We start from the raw sequence: 20,017 nt of genomic DNA on the forward strand, positions 1-20,017 counted from the left end.
CCTGCCTGAGACTGCAGAAAGACTGCACAGACAGGATTTCTCTAGGAGAGAAGATTGGAAAGAGAATTTGGAGTGTAGAGTGTAAGTGGATGGTTCAACTATGCTTTATGCCATGATTTGATCCTGGGCCTCACTTTTCTCATCCAAAAATAGGGATGTAAGACCCTGACATATAGAAAGGACTCACCAAGACAGCTACTTTCTTTCTGCCCATTTGTGCCAAGGCTCCCTGCAACCTAAACTGACTTGGGGGTCCCAGCAGAACACGAGGCCTGCTTCTCTAGTTGTGGTGGTTTGGGTACTGTGGGTGCTCACAGTCTTATTTCTTCCTCAGAGCTCATGGATGAGTCTACTTCTTAGAAAAGCAAAGTCAGTGGCCCTGGCCAATTCGTCCCTCCATTGATGCTGGAAATCAAATACATGAAGCCCTAATGCAGAATGGAGGCTCCAGGCCTTCTCTGGGCAGAATGCTGGAGCATCACTGAGTTGTCCTGGGTTCTGCAGAGGTTGCTGGGTTTGCACTGGGGTCTAGAGCTTTCCTTTGACCTGGCTATGACTTGCAGGAACCCCAGGCTTCCTGTTCACAAGCCTAGAAACCACTTGAAACTGGTCTTCCTCGATACCCTCTTCAGGTCTCATTAAAGAGACTGCAGCTGCCAAGCTTCAAGTAAACAGGATATCCTACTCAGCAGTTGGTGTTCTTTTCTTCCTCTGAAAGCACCTAGACTTGGGGCAGAACTCACACTTGCCAGAGTTGTGCAGGTTTAAGAGATGGAAAGCAAAAGGAAATATAGGAAAGAGAGAGCAAAGCAGACGTGCTCCAAAGGGGAAAGGGGTTTTGGGACACAAATCCCCATTCATGGCAAGACAGCAGCACAGTGAGTCGGCTAGAGTACTTGCTCCCCACACCTAGCTGAGCACCACTGGGCTTTGGCCAGCAGTGGCCTTAACACCTAGAAGATGGACAGTGAGTAACGAATGCCACATACAGGGGCCCCTGTTAACACATGGAAATACACAGCCATTAGCCACCCAGAAGGACCAAGGTGGACCTAACATATACTGGAGGAGACAGAGAAGATCCCTTGGTGTGTTATTTAAATTAAAAATAAAAGGACAAGTAAGAGCTGGTGAAGATGGTGGAGGAAGGGTGGGAATGCGGACAGGCAGGGAAGGTGTCCAGGCAGAGGAAGAAGAGCCAGCAAAGGCCAGGGGCCCTAAGAGAGCCTGAGAGCTTGGGAATAAAGAAGGCAGCTTAGCAGTTCAGAGCATCTAGAGGGCACAGGTAAAGTGAGGCTCTCAAGGCTTTCCAGAGGACAGAGAGGGAACCACTAGCTAGGGCATGGCCACCCTGGGCAGGAGCTGGACACAAGAGGCCACAAAAGGCCACCAGGAAGATGGAGAGTCTAACCTGAGGCTATGAAGCACAAGGGAAAAATGCCTCCAGCTTCCACAAATAGCATCGTAATTAAGAGAAAAACAATAATGGTTGGTGACCAGACAGTATCAAAACTTGTTCCCACTTTGTTTTTCCTGAGCAATCTTTGCTAATTAATTCTTAAAGATTCACATACTGGGATTAAAACACTCAGCTACAAAAGCCAAACTGATCAATACTTTTCCAGGCTAATGGAGTGGCTAGAGACAGGGAGCCGGCTTCAGCCCAAGGTAGAACCAGGGTACCCCAGGCCTGGGGAGCACTCCCAAAAGGGGGAAGTAGGGTGTCTCAGGTCCATGCTATCCAGGAGGTAGTGACATGCAAATGCTGTCACATGTGGCCAGGGAACTACTGAAACTCTGAGGGAGCCAGAGGCGTTAGAAGCCAGGAGAGCTTGAGGCTGCCCTAGATGGGTAGGTGGTAGTGTCCAGGGAGGGCTGGGCCAGCAGACCCACAGCCAGAACACCCTGCTAACTCTACTCACTTATGGAGGGGTTTGCTCCATCTTTGAACATCTCTGTGGGGCATGAAACCTTTCTGTGCACCCATGGTGGGTGGGAAGGAATGATACTTGGAATCAGAATATCTGAGTCTCATTTCTGCCACTGTTCAGCCAGACATGACATGGCTCCCAGTTCAGTGGACCCTCTGCATTGGGGCTGACAACAGGAAGCCTGTCCAGCCACATACAGAGTGTGGCTCTTGGCCCCCCTGAGGGTGTATGGGTACCGACTGGGGTGTCCTCCATAAGCAGTAAGCCACCCACTTGAGAGGAGGTCCTCGGCCTTCCTGTGACCATAGGAGATATGGAGAGCAGATCATACCAGGAGGCAGCTCTGGGTAGGTGCTCACATCAGAAAAGAGATAGGCTTCCCCATCAAGAGCTCAGGTCTCTGATGTTGCAGAACCAAGCAGAGGCCTCCAGAAGGCTGCATGACTCCAGGTGGGGGATGGCTCACACACTCACCATCAGGGCTTCAGATCAGAGAAGTCCTGTTTTCAAGAGTGAGGATTTGCAAAAAAGTCAGGGGATGCTGGAAGCAGTGCAGAATAACTAATTAATGATGGTGAAGTGTTGTGGATGAGGAAAGCGCTGCATAACTGCTAAGTGGTGGAGTTATTATTATTCATGCAATATTCATACTGTGTTCTTCAGTCTCTGGGAAGCTTCGCTCAGGAGTCCTCAGGGACCTGGCTAAGGAAGCATATACCCAGGGGTCGGGGCTGAGGGATGACAGCTGGCCCGGCCCACAGTGAAGAAGCCATAATGCTGCAGAGGAAGCAGTGATACCAGCCAACATCAGAACCCCATGACCTTGGCAACACCAAGCCATTTGCCTCTATCTACCAGAAAGGAGGGTCACTGAGACCTACCATGGGCCTTGGTCTATGCCTGGTACCCATCACAGTTATCTTTTCTAAGGCAGCTTCTAACATTTGCAGAGCCAGGGCATGCCACATGTCTAAATATTTAAAAGTTGTAAATCAAGCAACACACAGGGCCCAGCTCACTTTCCCTGTGGGGCCCAGCAGTCTATTCTTCAGGGGTCACCTTCCCAAAGGGGAAGCTTAGTTCTGCTGAGGGCCCCAAGAGCTGACAAAGTCTTCTGGGCAGAGCAGGAGGACACTGGGCCTAGTTAGGCCTCCTGGAATTACTGGACCTTCAAAGATTAGGGACTCCCAGCAGATCCTACTACTCTGTACCTGGTTACCTGGAAATTGGGTCTGCTTAAGAATGCTTGTTGGCTACTGAAATAAAAGCTCTCCCTCTCTTGCTGTCTAGTTCCCATAGCCCCATTCAGGCTGTGGTTTCCCCTATGGGACGCACCATGGTCATCATTTTACCCTCTCAAGATCACACACCTGAATAAGAGGGCTCTGAGGCTCGAAGCTGGGTTGGTCTGTCTCCAAAGAAGAGTCTCACGCCCGCATGGACGGTAGACAGTGGCTTCAAGCTGACTGCAGTTTCATAATGTGCCATGTGTGGCTCACCTGAAACTTGGGAGTGTCTCTTTTCATACCTCAAGGTCACCTCAAGGATGTTCTCTGAATGTCTCCCAAGCCTTCCCTGGGTCAGCTTAGCTACCCTGTCCAACACTGTCTTCTGAGGGGCTAAGCACAGGTCAGCCAAAAATTGTGACAGACAAGGCAATTTAGCCACATGCAGCTTCTAGTGGAGAAGCTGGAGTGAGTCATGTAATGCAGCCTCAGAAGCCAGCATAGACTCTGCTGGAATGACCTTAGACAAATCTAGCCTGTGTTCTCTTGCCTGGGAAGTCTTTTTGCCACCAGCCTGCCTGCTACACTGCAGTTGGGGGACTTTTCCTCTAAGATTGCCTAAATGCCCTGCAGAATAAGGCCCACCAAGCCCTCTTCCACTGGCTTGTGCTTACTTTTGAGTCTCATCTCACACTCCCCTCCACTCCATGATGTCTTCACCCCCATCTCTCCTGTCCCAACCTGATGTCTTCCTACAGTCTAGTTTCTAGAAGTTGAGGATCCCCTTCATGAACTACTCAACTCACAAACAAGTGTCAGTTACTGGATATAGCTGAGTGGTAGCCTGGCGAGACCAGATTTCTGCCCTGACAGAGATGACAGTACAGGGAGAAACAAGATCCCAAACAGACATGCAAGAAAACAGATATGCTACTAGGATTGTGGGGAGCACTGTGGGACAGCATCTCCCAGGCCCTGGGGAGGGGGCAGCACACATTCCACATAGGGAAGATGATATGAGGAGGCCTAGAGACTGGATAGGAATTTGACAGATATTGGTGGGGCTCAGGAGCAAGAACACTGGGTGGACCACATGACAGATCTGGGGGGTCCTGTGGACACAGTAAATGCTTTGGTCTGTCTTGGCAGTAGTGGGAAGCTACTGAAGGATTGCAACCAGGTAAAGGCAAATTAATTTGCTCTCAACAAAACTCTTCTTCCAGGAACCCCTCCCAGATACTCTAATTTGGATTACGGACTCCTCCTCTAATTCTCTCCTTGTTTTCTTCATTTCTACTCTTAACACACCACAATGCAACTGTCCTCCCCATAGATTATCAGTTCCTTCAGATTGGAGCCCAACTCACTATCTTTGTGTCCCAGCAATGCCTGGTGAAAATCAATATTTGCTTAATGTAAGAGAAAGCCCCAATGTCTATCTGTCCTGGTCCTTGGGGATAGCCCATGGGCTCAGCTCCAGGCTCTTAACCTCTTCCCTTGCATACTGACTGCTTGACGATGTGACCTGAGGGTTTGCACAAGCTTTCACAGATCTCAGAGATGGGTACCGCCAAGTTCCAGACAGAAATTCCCCAGCTGCTCATCTGTTTCATTCAGACAAGCAAGAGAGAGCTAGCCCAGTTCATCTTACCGAGAACAATCAGCTGGTTATTTTGTGGAATCAAATTTAATAAAAGAAGCAGTTCAAGCAATTTTTGTGTATAAATGAGGGCCTTGGTGTGACAGAGATGGTTATAGTGACTTTAAAGAGGAAGTACAAGTGGTTTAATTTGGGAGTGAAAAGTCTACAGACTTGAGCATCAGCCAAGTCAGCTCCAGCTTCTCAGCCTCTCATCTCTGGCTCCATCCAGAGTATGAGGACAACAGGAATTTCTTGGCAGGCACTCTGCAGAGGTAGTCCCTCCTGTCTTCACCTCATGGGGCATTTTCTCCCTTCAGGAGCCTCAGGATCAGGGATGTGTGTCTTAAAGATGTGAGGTAGCCCAAACCCCTCCTCAAAGAACACTCCCCCAAATCACCCCTTCCCCAGCCTCTTAACAACTCATTTTGGGAAAAGATTGGAATAGGCTTACTTTTCTCTGTTCCTCTCACTAAGTATAGCTAAAGATTCTAGACAGTATATTAAAAATCAGCATAAGAAGATCATGAAAGGTGGAGAAAAATGATGAACTGGCTCAGGACCTTGGGAGCCTCACTGGAAATGGCAGTGTCCTGAGAGTGGGGTGCGGCTTAGAGTTCGTGTCTGTCACAGCTCATAAAAATATGAGTCAATAAAATAGACTTTCATTCCCCTCTAAGATTTCTAAATTATGTGTGAGTGTTGAAGGTAAAAGATAATAATATGTCTGATGTAGTTCTCATTATATGTAGAAGAAATATTTAAGAGAGTAAAGAGACATAGTGGCACAATTCCTACATTTTACTCAAACTGTTAAAGTGTTGGCACCAGCAAACTGTGATGTACTATGTATATATAATGTGATAAGGCAACCACTAAAAAAGCTATGGAAATCAATACACTCAGAAGCACTACAGACTAATCAAAATGAAATTCTGAAAACTGTTCCAGTGCACAAAGAAAGGTAAGAAAAATAAAATTACAAATGAAGACCAAACAGAAATAAAAACATAAATTGCCAGACAGAAGGCTTTAACATATTGAATACTATATTAAACATAAATTGCCTAAATTTGGCAATTAAAAACATTTGCAAAGTCAATTTACAAATGACTGAACTATATTTTGTCTACAAGAAACTCACTCCAGGTATATTGAAAGTAGAGGTATAGAAAAAGAAATGTCATGCAAACATAATTTTTAAAAAAAGAGTGGCTGTATTAATATTGGATGAATTTCAGATCAAAGAAAATTATCAGAGCCAGTGATATTACATTACATTATATTAATTTAAATTATATTACATTACATAATGATAAAAGAGTCAATCCACCAAATAGACACAGTAATCCTAAATGTATATGCATCAAACAATAGCTGCAAAATATGTGAAGCAAAACTGATAAAACTTAAAGGAAAAATAGACAAATACACAATTATTATTGAAGTCTTCAGCAACCTTCTCTCAACAATTGATAGAACAATTAGACAGAAAATCAGTAATGATATTTAAAAAATTCAAGTAACAGAACCCAGCACCAGCAGAATACACATTCTCTTCAAGCACTCATAGAAGATACATCAAGATAGACTATACCCTGGGTCAAATCTCAACAAATTTAGAAGAATTTAAATCATACAAAATGTGTTCTCTGATCATAATAGACTCAACTGGAAATAAATAATGGAAAGATAACAGAAAAATTTCCAAACACTTAGAAACTAAAAATACTCCTAAATAATTCATGGGTCAAAGAGGAAGTCCCAAGAGAAATCAAAACATTTATTAACTGAATGAAAATGAAAACACGCATCAAAATTTGAGGGACATAGCTAAAGCAGTGTTGAGAGGACAATTTATAACACTATTTTTTTTTTACATTAGAAAAGAGGAAAATTAATAATCTACATCCCACTTGAAGAAACCAGAAGAACATCAATTTAAAGCCAGAGTAAACAGAAGAAAGTAAATAATAAAAACAAGAGCAGAATTCAGTGAAATTGAAAAAAGAAAAACAATAGAGAAAATCAGTTAAACAAAAAACTGCTTCTTTGAAAAGATTAATCAAATTGACACATCTCTAGCAAGACTAACAAAGGAAGAGAGAAGACTCCAATTGCAAATATCAAAAATGAAACAGGAATGTCACCATAGACACTGCAGACATCAGAAAGAATACTGGGAATACTATGAACAATTCTACACATAAAAACTGATGATGTGGATAAAATGAACCAATTCCTCAAAAAGTAGGAACTACCACAATTCACCCAATATGAAATAGATACTTCGAATAGTTCTTTAACTAATAAGAAATTTGAATTCATAATGTACAAACTCCCAAAAAAGGTATCTGTAGGCCCAGAGAGTCTCATGGGAGAATTTTAATAAATGTTTAAAGAAAAATTAACACCAACACTACACAATCCCATTCAGAAAATAGAAGAGGAGAGCACACTCCTTAATTTATTTTATGAAGCCAGCATTGCTGTAACCTTAAAACCAGACAAAAAACATGCAAGAAAAGAAAATTACAGACTAGTATCCTTTGTGAAAACGGATTCAAAACCCTTTCCTAGATGTTATCAAATAGAATTCACAAGATAAAAGAATTACACATCATGAACAAACAGAGTCTATTTAGGGATGCGAGATTTGTTCAATATTCAAAAATCTGTCAATGTAATCTGCCATACTTACAAGCTAAGAAAAAATCACATGACCATATCAACTGATGCAGGAAAAGCATTTGACAAAATTCTATACCTATTCATGACAAAAACTCTCAGAAAACTAGGAATAGAGGGAAACTTCTTCAACCTGATAAAGAATATCTACAAAAAATTTTCTATCTAGCATCATACTTAATAGTGAGAAACAGGATGCTTTCCTGCTAAGATCAAGAACAAGACAAAGACATCACCATGACTCTTCAACATTGTACTGGAAGTTCTTGCCAGTCCAATAAGGCAAGAAAATAAAATAAAAGGCATATCTTTTAGAAAGGAAGAAATACAACTGTCTCTATTTGCAGATAATAGCATGGTCTATGTAGAAAATCCCAAGGTATTTAAAAAATAAGTTCTAGAACTAATAAGTGAGTTCAGCAAGGTGATAGGATACAAGATCAACACATATGAAACAATTGTACTTCTAAATACTAACAGTTACACATAGAAAGAAAAAAGAATAAATACAATATAATTTATAATCACTCAAAAAAAAAAACCTTAAGGTGTAAGTCTAATAACATATGTACAGGTCTCATATTAAAAACTCCACAATGTTGATAAGAGAAATAAAAGAGAAACTTAATAAATGGAAATATATATCAAGTTCATGGAAAACTAAATATTATAAAGATGTCAAATCTCCCCAAATTGCTCTATAGATTTAATAAAATTTCTATCAAAATCCCAGCAAGATTTTTTATTGATATGGGTAAGATTATTGAAAGGTAAACTAGAATTGCTAAAAAAAATTTTAGAAAAAGAATAAGGTAGAAGGGATTACTCTACCATCTTGAAATTTGTATACCTACAGAAATCAATACTGTGTGATATTGGCAAAGGGACAGATACGCATATCAATGGGAAAGAAAAGATAACACAGAAATAGTCCACACGAGTATGACCAACTGATTTTTTACAAAGGAGCAAAATCAATTCAATAGTGGAAGATTAGTTTTTTCAACTAATCATGCTGGAGTAATTGGGCATTTATAGAAAAAAGTAAATAAAGTACCTGGACCTAAATTCACAAATAAACTTAAAATGGATTATGAATTTAAATATAAAATATAAAACTACATAACTTTTAAGAGAAATGTAAGAAAAAACCTTGGAGAGTTGGGGCTTGGTGAAAACTCAGACATATCAAAAATATGATCCATAAAAAAATCACTAAATTAGACTTAATTAAAATTAAATACTTTTGTTCTATGAAAGACCCTGTGAAAAGAATGAAAAGACAAGCGAAGAGACCTAAAGAAAATATCTCCTTTTGTTGGATATTGCCAAGTTGCTCTCCATTATATATGAGACCTAAAGGGTTCATATGCAGAATATAATAAGAGCTCTCAAAATTTGATAATAAAAGAAAAAAAAAACCAAGCTATCCAATTAGAAAATGAGCAAAAGTCATGAAGAGAATTCTTGCTCTATCAGGAAATTTCTCCTTGCCTTCCTGGTATTCTAGCCTCTTCCTTTACCTTCTGTGGACATTCTGAGAGACCCTGGTATATTAGTTTTCTTTTGTTACATGTGTGGTAATTTGTTATACATCAAAAGAAAAATAACACATCAAGAATTCTTTCTCACTGAAATCCACACACCACAGGATTCTGAACCATTTTCTGGCAAGAATCTGGAACAGGGGAAAAGCTGTCAGGAAAGATTTTTACAAAGATCTCAGGGACTAAGAGCCAAGAAATAAAGTGATGACTTTGACTTGTAAGATGAAAACGAATTTAATTCTCTTTACCCTGGCCTCTGCCATCTTTTCATTATAAATTAAGGGGAGGAAAAAGCCTCTGTTCTCTTCAATAACTCTGGCTCCTTCAATGAAGAATGTTTTAAGCAACTAGAACATAATTAAAGTGATATTGTGTTTCTTTTAGTATCATGATTACAATAATACATAGACTTCAGCGGGTGCTTTCCAACAGAATTAAAATGGAGACAGATGGCTGACATTTGGTTGGAATTAGAGTTCATAGGAATATTTTATATGTCAGCTTTTTAAGAAAGAAGGTGCAAACCTTTAATGAAATGTCTCAAAATTGTACCAGATATTTTTAATAGCTATTCATGGAGCAATATTTTAGCAAAATTAAAAATATTGATCGGTTGGCAATTAAACAACAAATAGTTTATTTATTTTTAAAATTTTATCATGGTGACATTGGTTAACGAAATCCAGTAAATTTCAAGTGTACAATTCAACAGTAAGTCATATATATTTTGCATGATATATTCACTGCCCATAGTTAGATTTCTTTCTGTATGTGGTGACAACGAATAGTTTATTTAGAATTGTGACAACCATAATCTGAAACCTAGTCATATATCTTTTATGTCAAAAGTACATCAGCCTTTCTCAGGTAGATATCCTATGGCTTCAAATTTAAAACCCTGAGAAGGACACAAGGTCAGTTACGTAGTTTTCGGGGGGGATGGATAACCAGAATTCAATCATTAGGATATCATACAAACCCCCAAATGAGCAATGTTCTATGAAAAAAAAAAAAAGAAATAAAAGTTTCTATGCCATAAAAGGCAAAGACTATGGAGCCGTTCCAGATTAGAGAAGGCTAAAGAGATATGGTTACCAAATGCAATGCCTGATCCTCCTCTGGCTCCTCTGCTAAGGTATAGTAAAAGCTACGAAGGGCATTGTTGGGTCAACTGAAAATATTGGACTATGATACATTATGTGAAAATATTTTGTCGATGTTAAATTTCCTGAAGTTGATAACTATACTGTGGTTACATAAGAGATTATCTCTAAAGAAATGCACACTAATGTTATTTAGGGTTTTTTTAAACAGTCATGATGTATACAACTTACTTTCAAATGGCTAAGAATAAAACCTCTCTCTCTCTCTCTCTCTCTCTCTCTCTCTCTCTCTCTCTCTACACACATACACACACACACACACACACATACACACACACACAAACTCTCTCTTGCTTGCTGAGAAATTTGATTGCATCACATTTAGAGACTTCTGCAGAGCAAAGGATACCACAAAGATAAAAGATAACACATGACACAGATAATTAATTAATATCTAGAAAAAAATACACAAAAGACCAATAACCAAACGAAACTAACTTGAAATCTGCAGAAAAAATAAAAACAGCTGTCTGATAAGTATATGAAAAATGGTTATTCTCACTAGTAGTCAGGAACACACAACCATAAAACTTGGCAATAATATTTTATAATCCTCCAACTGGCAAAAAATGAGAAGTCTGACAATATCAAGTATTACTGAGTCTGTAGGGGAACAGACATGTCCAGACTTCACTGGTGGAGAGCAACCTGGCAATGTCCAACAAAAGGAGATCGTGCATAACCATGATACAGCAACTTGTCTTCCAGGTCTCCTTAAAAATCAGCTGCACACGAGTTCCAGGAAATGGGTCTGAGAAATCACATGGCAGCAGCACTAGCAGTCATGCAAAAGCTAAAAACAACCTAAATTCTATCAGTACCGAAATGGATAACTTAATTATGATATAGTGTTTCAATAGAATCTTATAGGCGATTGCAATGAAAATGTCTAATCCACATTATCAAAATGGGCAGATAATGCAGCATGTTGAGTATGCTATGCTAGCATTCAGGTCAACTCTTAAACATCTAGAAGCAATACAAGAAGGAAAGGCAGTCAAAGCAGGGATGCTGCTTCCTCTGGAGAAGGAGGGAGGAAAACAAGACAGAGATGGGAGCTGTCTTCAGCTCCATCACTGATGTTGTTTTTCTTTGATAGGTAAATCAATTTATCATCTAGTTACTTTAAAATACATATATCTAAAATAAATTTTTTTTAATATGTTAATTCAGGGTGTTGGGTCCATGAATGTTTGTTACATTGATTTGTTTTAATAAACATTTTCAGAATATTCAAATGTTTTTCAAAAATTCTCCAATTACTCTGTGTATGGGAAATAGTGGACCTAGTTTCTCTTCCCAGGGTCCCATGAGAGCCTGGACATCATTGGGATGACTAGGCATAGATGCTCCTCTCCCTGCTCTCTTACTCACAGTTCCCACACATTCTCTGGGGTGACTGGCCTGGTAACCTGCCCTTACAGGTCATTGGTTAGTAAGTTGTACTAGATGATCCCTCAGGTTCTTTTCACCAGTCTATAAAGGGAAAATCCTTTTTCTTACTGCTTTCAACAGGTTATCATGTTATTTTATTGTTCATAGAAATTTATTTATTGGAATTAAGAATATATATGGTCATTATGAACATTTTCAATACAGAGGAACTAAAAAATGCTTCATATTCCTATTTCCTAAAAAAAAATAAAGGATACTATTAACTATTTGTTATGTTTCCTTCCAGTCAATTTTTAGATAGGTAAGCAAACATATGCAAAATATAGCTATATGATTATAACTCTATAGTTATCACTTTGTCACGCCTCCTCTGTCCATGTCAGTTCTGAGAACTTTGTGTCTTTCATTTAAACATACTGGATATTGTTAGACCTTAGAGAACAATTAATCGAGCCATATTCCTGCTGATAATCACTTGTTTCTGGTTTTTACTATGATCAGCCAGGCTGAATAACATTCTATTAAATATTTGGGGAGATTTTACCCTATTATTTCATTAAGATAAACCCTGGAGTTGGAATTTCTGGATGGAAGGTTGTGAACAGCTTACATTTTGACACATATTGCCAGATTGCCTTCTGGGGCAATTGGAACAATTAGTTCCCCAAATATCCAGCAGAGAGTGCTCACCTCTTGTCAGATTCCGGCTATATACTTTAAACATGGGAACAGACTGAATTCTCTCATCAACCCTCTAAGGCAGGTATTATCATTATCTCCAAATTACAGAGGAGGAAACTGTACACAAAGAAGATGAAAAACCTGTCTCATTCTCTGAGCTGGTAATAGCAGAGCATGAACTAACTAACATGCAAGGAGTTAAGAGCAGAGGCTCGCTCCTAACCACTACTATTTCTACAAATAGTTTCTGAAAGCACTAACTAGCTGTGATACCTTGGCCAAGTAACTAAATCCTCATCTATAAAATGCCAGACCTATTCCATAGCCTTGTCGTAGGGACTGAATGAGCTCATGTAAAGTGATTAGCAAAGAACACAGTTGAGCAGACTACAGAAGCAATAAAAAATGTTAGCTGTTATTATTTTTTATTATTTGTGAGCTTAAGCATTTTAAAGGCTTACTATCTGTTTGTAATTCTTTAAAGAATTGTCTGTTTGTATAATCTGCACATTTTTCATCAAGTTTCTTAAATTTAACTTCCTTTTTTTTCCCTAGGACAGACTACCTAGATAGCACAAAAGCAGAAACAAAGGTTAGTACTTTTGCCACCTTCTACCACTTTACTGCATTAGCTACCCTGTAGAATCTTAGTTCTTGCTTGCTAGTTCTCACCATCCCTTCATTGCCACTGTCAGGGATCATTTCCATGTGTAAACTGATAGATATTGTGGCTGTCCATCTGTCTGATATGTTCACTCCCAGAGGCCAAGGTTTTTGTCCTGTTATATGTGAGAGTTCTTCCCATGGGAGTAACCGTCATGTCCAGGATACAGGCTATTGCTCTGGAGACAGAAGATTAAGTTTAGAGACAGATTGCTTGCCTCTGAGTCTTGACCCAGTGCAAGTTCTGGGAAAGAGCATCTTTTTGCACATGAGGGATGTTAATTGCCTTTTTAAGAAATAACAGTTGATGTCAAAGGGGATTTTGTAAAGTGCCATAATTCTTTCCTTTTCTATCTCTATGGATATCTCTAACCATCACTCTGTGCTTCCATTTCTATTTCTCTTGGTTTCTCTTGTCTGCTTCTCTGGCCTTATGTTTCTCTCTATATATCTGGCCTATTTTTCCATTAGTCTCTGCCTCATTCCCTTCTTCCTTTTATTGATGCACAGGATTAAAGATGACTTTAAAAAACAAAGATGCCTCTGGGCAACTAAGAGCCTACTTTATTCCATAATAAGACTGGTTCACCATTAACCATGGAGAAGCATCTACATACCTATATTTTCTCATTTTATGTAATTAGTTTGATTTGTCTTAATTAAGTTGAACTTACTTTTCACACAATCCTAGAAGATAAACATTATTATCATCATTTTATTGGTTCAGAAACTGATACTCAGAAATTCTAAGAAGTTTACTAAAGTTTGTCGGTAATGAAGCCACAATTTAAAGCCAGATGCCAGTCTAGGTCCCAAGCCCAAAGCTCTTTCTGCTATATGACCTTTTTCCATTCTCCCCTGGCCCAGAAGCATTTATAAGTTGGAGGTGGAATGAAATAGACAAGAACATTTCTCATTACTCAGTCAAAGTGAGAAAAGCCATCTGTCCAAAGGGACACAACCATGCTTTAGAGACTGAGGCCTGATGGGTGAACCCTCCCCAACTTTCCCACTGATAGTGGCACTCCCTACTACAGAAGAGTAAATGTCCACCCCATTACCATACTCCTCACTTACCCAGGAGAAGGAGGAGGGCTCTCAGCATGCTGGCTACAGAGCCCATGCTGGCTCTCTGCTCCTGGCTCCTCCCAGGGTAGGCACTAGCAGGTTGTGTGACTCAAGGTTTCAGGGGACAGGAGCCAAGCCCCACGTGACAAAAGGGGAGGAAGTCACTGCCGCAGCCCCATGCTACTCAGTTCCTCTCAGCCTGTCTGAAAGCCAGGCTAAGGGAAATCTCTGTCATCCTGGCCTCTGCAAGGCAGTAGAAGATTGCTGGCCCACAGTGAGGGCTCACTGTGATATGCTGGGCACTAATTGTCACCAGCATTGTCTCCTGTGATCCTCCCCACACAGCATGGAACAGAAGCACGGTTGAGGTCAGATTCTTACCCAAAGACCTAGGCCAGTAAGTTTCAGAGGGCAATGTGGGCAGAGCTGGTTGGCCTAGATAACCAGCTCCTGCAGAAACACCATGGCCTTAGGGCAGGGGCAGAAAGTTCTCCCTCCCTGGCCCACAGCACAACTCAGTCACTGTTTTTGTTCCATGAACCTTTTCAGGTCTGGGAGGCCTGTGACTCTCCTCTCAATAACATTTTTAAATGCCCAAAATAAAATATGTAGGGATTATAAAAGAAATCAGTTAATACTGAAATACAGTTATCAAAATACTTAGAAAACAGACTTACAATATAGAAGTATAAGTGCTTCTTTATCCACACAGTAAATAGCAAGATCTAGAGTCAGGTAAAATAACTACCACAATCTTGTCATCATGATGAATGTCAACAATGTTAGGAAGATCTGTAACAACTGGAATGTAGTTGAAAATATCCACGGTGCATACTGATAATAAAGTCACCCAGGTGGCAATATCACTGTGATCTGTAGGCTGCACCCAATGTTAGAAGAAAATACTAACTTTCTATTAGAAGTTAGAGGACAGAGACATGACTTTTTCCAGTCTAAGTCACAGATTCCAGGCGAAGCGCCCCACCCTGGGGGAACTTTGATTGTCAACACAGGCTTGGCCCACAGATTTAGGGCTGCGTATTTCTGTGCTTCTTGACACCTGCATGACTGTCAAGCTACCAACTCAGTTGTGCAAAAAATGTCCCTTTTTAAAAGGTAAATCAACTTAATGACAATTGTTGAGCCCCATCTAACTGAGCTGGCAGAAATTAATTTTTTTTTCATTCTTGGGCTCCCCCAAACAAATCTCTAATACAACCAGCTCCCTGAGGGCTTCCCGCTATTCCTGTCCTCTCTCTAAGAGATATTCTAAATATGACATTAATTTACCTCCATCACAACTTTATGAGATAGGTTTTAGCATTGGTCTTCCTTTGACAGAGGAGAACACTAAACCAAGGTGGTTCATGGCACCCCAAAATCCACTCAGCAGTAATTGTGAGTGCTAGGCTTTGAACCTAGGCTGTTGGCTGGCATCCTGTGTCCCTTGAACTGTGTTGTGCCTTCCATACATGGGCACCACCACTGCCTAGGTCCAGCCATCCATCCAGAGGCAGTTAAGTTGTCCTGGTGGCCACCGACAACCACCAGGCCACTTCAGCACACCACACTTGCTCCTTCTGAGTCTCACATGGATGATGGACATGAGTGAAGAAGGCTGTTCATGAGAAAAAAAGTTTGCCTTATTTTGGTGCCTTAAGATCCATCCTTCCCCCAGACACATTTCATTTCATATTAAACATTTTGGATCAGTCTTCATCTGCCTCAGGAAACATACTCTCTCCTGCTTTTCATGAAACATGTGGACTTTTAACATTTTTATCCCATTTAGTGGAGATAATCGTGAGAGAAATATTTTGCTTTCCCCTGAGCTAACTATACAAAAATGCCAGTGCAGATGCATTAATCAGCAGGCAGTGCCTGGGGACTGCAGGAAGCACACTGGTGGAGCAGCAAGCAGCCCAGGGCTTCCAGCTATGCAAAGAGGTCTCGTTTTTATGTGAAATCACAAATTTTCAAATGTTGGCAACTAATTTTAAAGTGTTTTTACATGGGGCAGGTCAAAATGAACATCAGTGGGTAACTTCTGCTTTAGAATGCCTCTTGAGATCTCTTCCAGGGCTTGATATTTTACAAATAAACCCAGGACAGGAAATTTCTGCAGCAACTTCTGCTTTTCAACCTGCCACAACCTCCTGAGACCGGAAAAACACAGCATCTGTGACCTACTTGAATGGAGAAGGCGGAAATACAGAGGCTCAAAATGTTTCATTAGATAGAATCTAAAAGATGACATGACATCTAGACAGTGCACCTGATGTGATTGCTCATTTGTCATCAGTGCGGTATGATGCTCCTACCCAGAGTAAAAGCTACTCCATGCTTGTATAACGAACATCCAGTTTTTAACCTGAGGTTGCTCCTGACACAGAGGTCAGTGGTTGGAATGACTCCCACTAGACTGGGAGCCAGGTAGGGCAGTGTCCAGCGCACCTAGTCCAGCACCTGACACAGCATACCATCTCAATGTCATTTGCTGAATAAAAAAATCAATTCGTTTACTATAGCTCACACTTCAGCTGGCCTAGCCCAGCCTCTAGCCTATTAGTGAAGAGGTTATGATTGAGAAGTAACTTGTTCTTCCAATCAAAACAGCACAAGCCAGAAGCTCTGATATTCTGCAGGAGCTGCCCCGCTCCAGTGGAGGACATGGTCATGCCAAGGAAGCATCTGCTTCCCCATCCGCTCCAGCCCCTCAGCACCAGCCACAGAGCACACAGATTCACACCTTATATGTCTATAGTACAAGTTGAGAGAAACAGTCAAATCCACCATTACTGTAGGAGATTTTTTAAAAATTAAAAATAGGGAAGATTTGAAGCACACATTGATTTATTGGACTTAAAAAGAACTCTGCACCCCAAAATTTAAAATATAGTAATTCTTCTCAGTCTTATATGCAATATTTACCAAAAGAAAAAAAAATATTACATCTGGGTCATAAAGTAACTAAAAATTTCAGAAAATGGGTGATGTACAGGCCATATTTCTTACAGTGCAACTGAATCAGATGACAATATCAAAAAACACATTGTTTCCATATGCGTGGAAATTTAAAAAACACATTTCTAAGTAACTCATAAATCAAAGAAAAAATTAGTGAAAATTAAAAATAGCTAGAACTAAATGATAATGAGAATGTTTTATATAAGATTTTGTGAAATGTAAGTAAAGTAATAATTAGAAAGAAATGTATATATGTAAATACCTAGAAAAAAAAAGGAATGAACCAATCTGAGAAGTTTGGAAAAAAAAATAAACCTAAAAAAAGGCAGAAGAAAAAAAAAAATATACATGAAAGCAGAAAGGAATGACCAGAAAGCAAAGATACAAAGAAAGAATCAACAAGTCTTAAATTGTGTCTTTAAAAAAGTAATAATATGACAAACTTCTCACAGAATAGATAAGGAAAAAGAGAGAAGACGAAAAACAATGGTAAGAATAAATGCGGGACATAAGTATCACTTTAATGAGTTATAATAGAAAAAACATACAGTTATCTAACAGATGCAGAAATGTATTTGATAAAATCAATCTTCTGTTCATGATAAAAACATCTAATAAACTAAGATGTATAGAAACCTCCTTTACCTAATAAAAGGTACCTACTACAAAAACCAGCAAACATTATTATTATGTTGAGCCACATAGATGCAATCTCTTTAAAATTAAGAACAATACAGAATATCCTCAGCACTATTTTTATTCAATATTATTGGGAGATCTAGTTAGTACAGAATTTTTTTTTTAAAAAAAGGGGAATACAAAAAAATAAGAATTGGGAAGAAAGACAAAACTGTATTCTCAGGTGATATGTTTATCTATCTAGAAAGCCTCTAACACTCAAAGACTATTTGTTAAAAATGATAATAGGGTTACTATTTTAAAAATTAATTGGATTTCCATATACCAGAAGCAAACAGAAAAATACTATTAAAAAAGTAAAATTACCACCACTAACGATATATGTGTGTGTGTGTGTGTGTGTGTGTGTGTGTGTGTGTGTGTGTGTGTGTGTTTATACACACATATGTGTGGAATATAATAGATTATTAAATATAGTATAATAATATAATATAATATAGAATAAATATTACAAAGATTACTCAAAACTCACATGGAGAAAACTTTAGTTAATAGCACTAAAGAAGAACTAAGCAAACAAAAACTGTATTATTGTATATAGGGAAGCTCAAAAATCTTAAAGATATCAGTTCTTCTCAAATTGATTTATAATGTCAATGAAGGCTTATACTCAACTGCTTTAGTAATCAGAAAAATGAAAAAACAGGACCAAAGCAAAATATCATTTTACACTTTTTAGGTCAGTGAAAAATCTTGGGTAATATATTTGTGACATATGGATAAACCCAGAGGACCTTATGCTAAGTGAAATAAGCCATTTATAGAAAGACAAACACTGCATGATCTCACTTACATGCAGAATCTAAAATAGTCAAACTCATAGAAGCAGAGAATAAATTGGTGGTTGCCAGGGACTGAGGGGAGAGGCAAATGGGAAGGTGATGGTCAAGGGATATAAAGTTTCACATATGCAAGATGAGTTCTAGAGAGCTAATGTACAGCATGATAACTATAATTAGCAATACTGTGTTTTATACTTATAATTTGCTAAGAGGGGAGATCTTAAGTGTTCTCACCACACACACAAAGAAGGAAATGGCAATTATGTGACATGATGGGTATGTTAATGAGCATGATTGTGGCAATTATTTCACAATGTATACATATATAAAAACATCACTTTGTATACCTTAAATGTATAAAATTTTATTTGTTAATTATACCTCGATAAAGATAAAACAATATCTTGGGTAATCTTAAAGTTAGGTTGAATACGAAATGTGTGGCACAACATCTTTGAAAGCAATATTCTATTCTCTGGTAAAACTGAAGATTTCTATCTCACATGATCCAACAGTTCTACTCCTGGAGAGATAACCAGAAACACCCTTAGACATGTACATTAAGAGATACAGGTGATAGAGGTTCTCTTCACTTGCAACCAAATCAAAGTTGTGACAGAAACAAGGAGCAAATAGCAAGGAAAATGACTTGATATCCAGATGAACAAGCCCTACAACTAGAGAGAGAAATAAGAAATCACCCTGCAATGGGAGGAAGTAGGAGGAGGTGAGGATATGAGGCTGCCTGGTCTCCAGGGGCTGAGTGGGACAGAGGCTACAGCAGCAGCAGCAGCGGCTGCACATGTCTCTTAAAGAGGCTGTATCTGCAAGCAAACTTTTGAGGTGACAGACCCGCTCACTCTGAGTACCAGCTCCAGATCGGCTGCCATGGGGGCACCAGGGACTTACAGGGGACATTGAGTTGTTGGAGTGAGGGTCAGAGGCTAGGCTTGCTCTGTAGAGAAGTGCCAGCAGTATTCATTGTTCCTCTGTTGAGCCCTCCCAGTGGGAAGACACAAGCACCACCATAGCTGAGACATCATCAAACTGGATAACAGAGGTCACTCTGCCCAGAGGATTCCCTGAAACTCCCCGTCCCCCAACTCAAGGCCCCACTCAAGCCACATCCAAGTGTATCCTCCTTGCTGAGCAGCACCTAGACTCACTCTGGTGGCAGCTGACCATGGTTTCTGCCATGGTCTCTTGTGGCAACTATAAGCACAGTGTCTGTGGATTGCTTGCTGAATCTTAACAGGAGGCCCAGAAGGGTACAGGCTTGGGCTAAATTTGGCCTGCAGCTGAACCTTTCTCAGGACTGTGCCACTGGACACCTACTTTACAAAGCCACACTAATAAGACCGGGAGACCTAAGAGCTTTGCTTAGCATATAGAAACAGGCACAGAAAGGCAGCCAAAATGTGAAGTCAAAGAAGCAGAAACCACATGAAAGAACAGACAGAGATCCAGGAATAATGGAGTCAAGCAATCTAACAGATGAAGAGTTCAAAACACTGGTTATAAAGATGTTCAATGAACTTAGGGAAAGTGTAGATGAATTCAGTGACGAC

At 39.7% G+C, this 20,017-nt stretch overlaps 1 protein-coding gene across 1 annotated transcript in view; it reads right to left on the minus strand.

The window, feature by feature from the left end:
* The window catches only part of TMEM273 (transmembrane protein 273), a 29,017-nt gene extending 14,913 nt beyond the window's left edge, over positions 1-14,104 (minus strand). Inside the window, exon 1 of the mRNA XM_039872354.1 lies at positions 14,011-14,104. Coding sequence (XP_039728288.1) covers positions 14,011-14,056 — 46 coding nt within the window. The 5' untranslated portion in view covers positions 14,057-14,104. The remainder of the gene's footprint in view (positions 1-14,010) is intronic.
* Positions 14,105-20,017: the final 5,913 nt, after the last annotated feature.

The sequence above is a fragment of the Pteropus medius genome, unplaced genomic scaffold (assembly GCF_902729225.1).
Source record: "Pteropus medius unplaced genomic scaffold, Ma_sr-lr_union100, whole genome shotgun sequence".
Taxonomy (NCBI): domain Eukaryota; kingdom Metazoa; phylum Chordata; class Mammalia; order Chiroptera; family Pteropodidae; genus Pteropus; species Pteropus medius.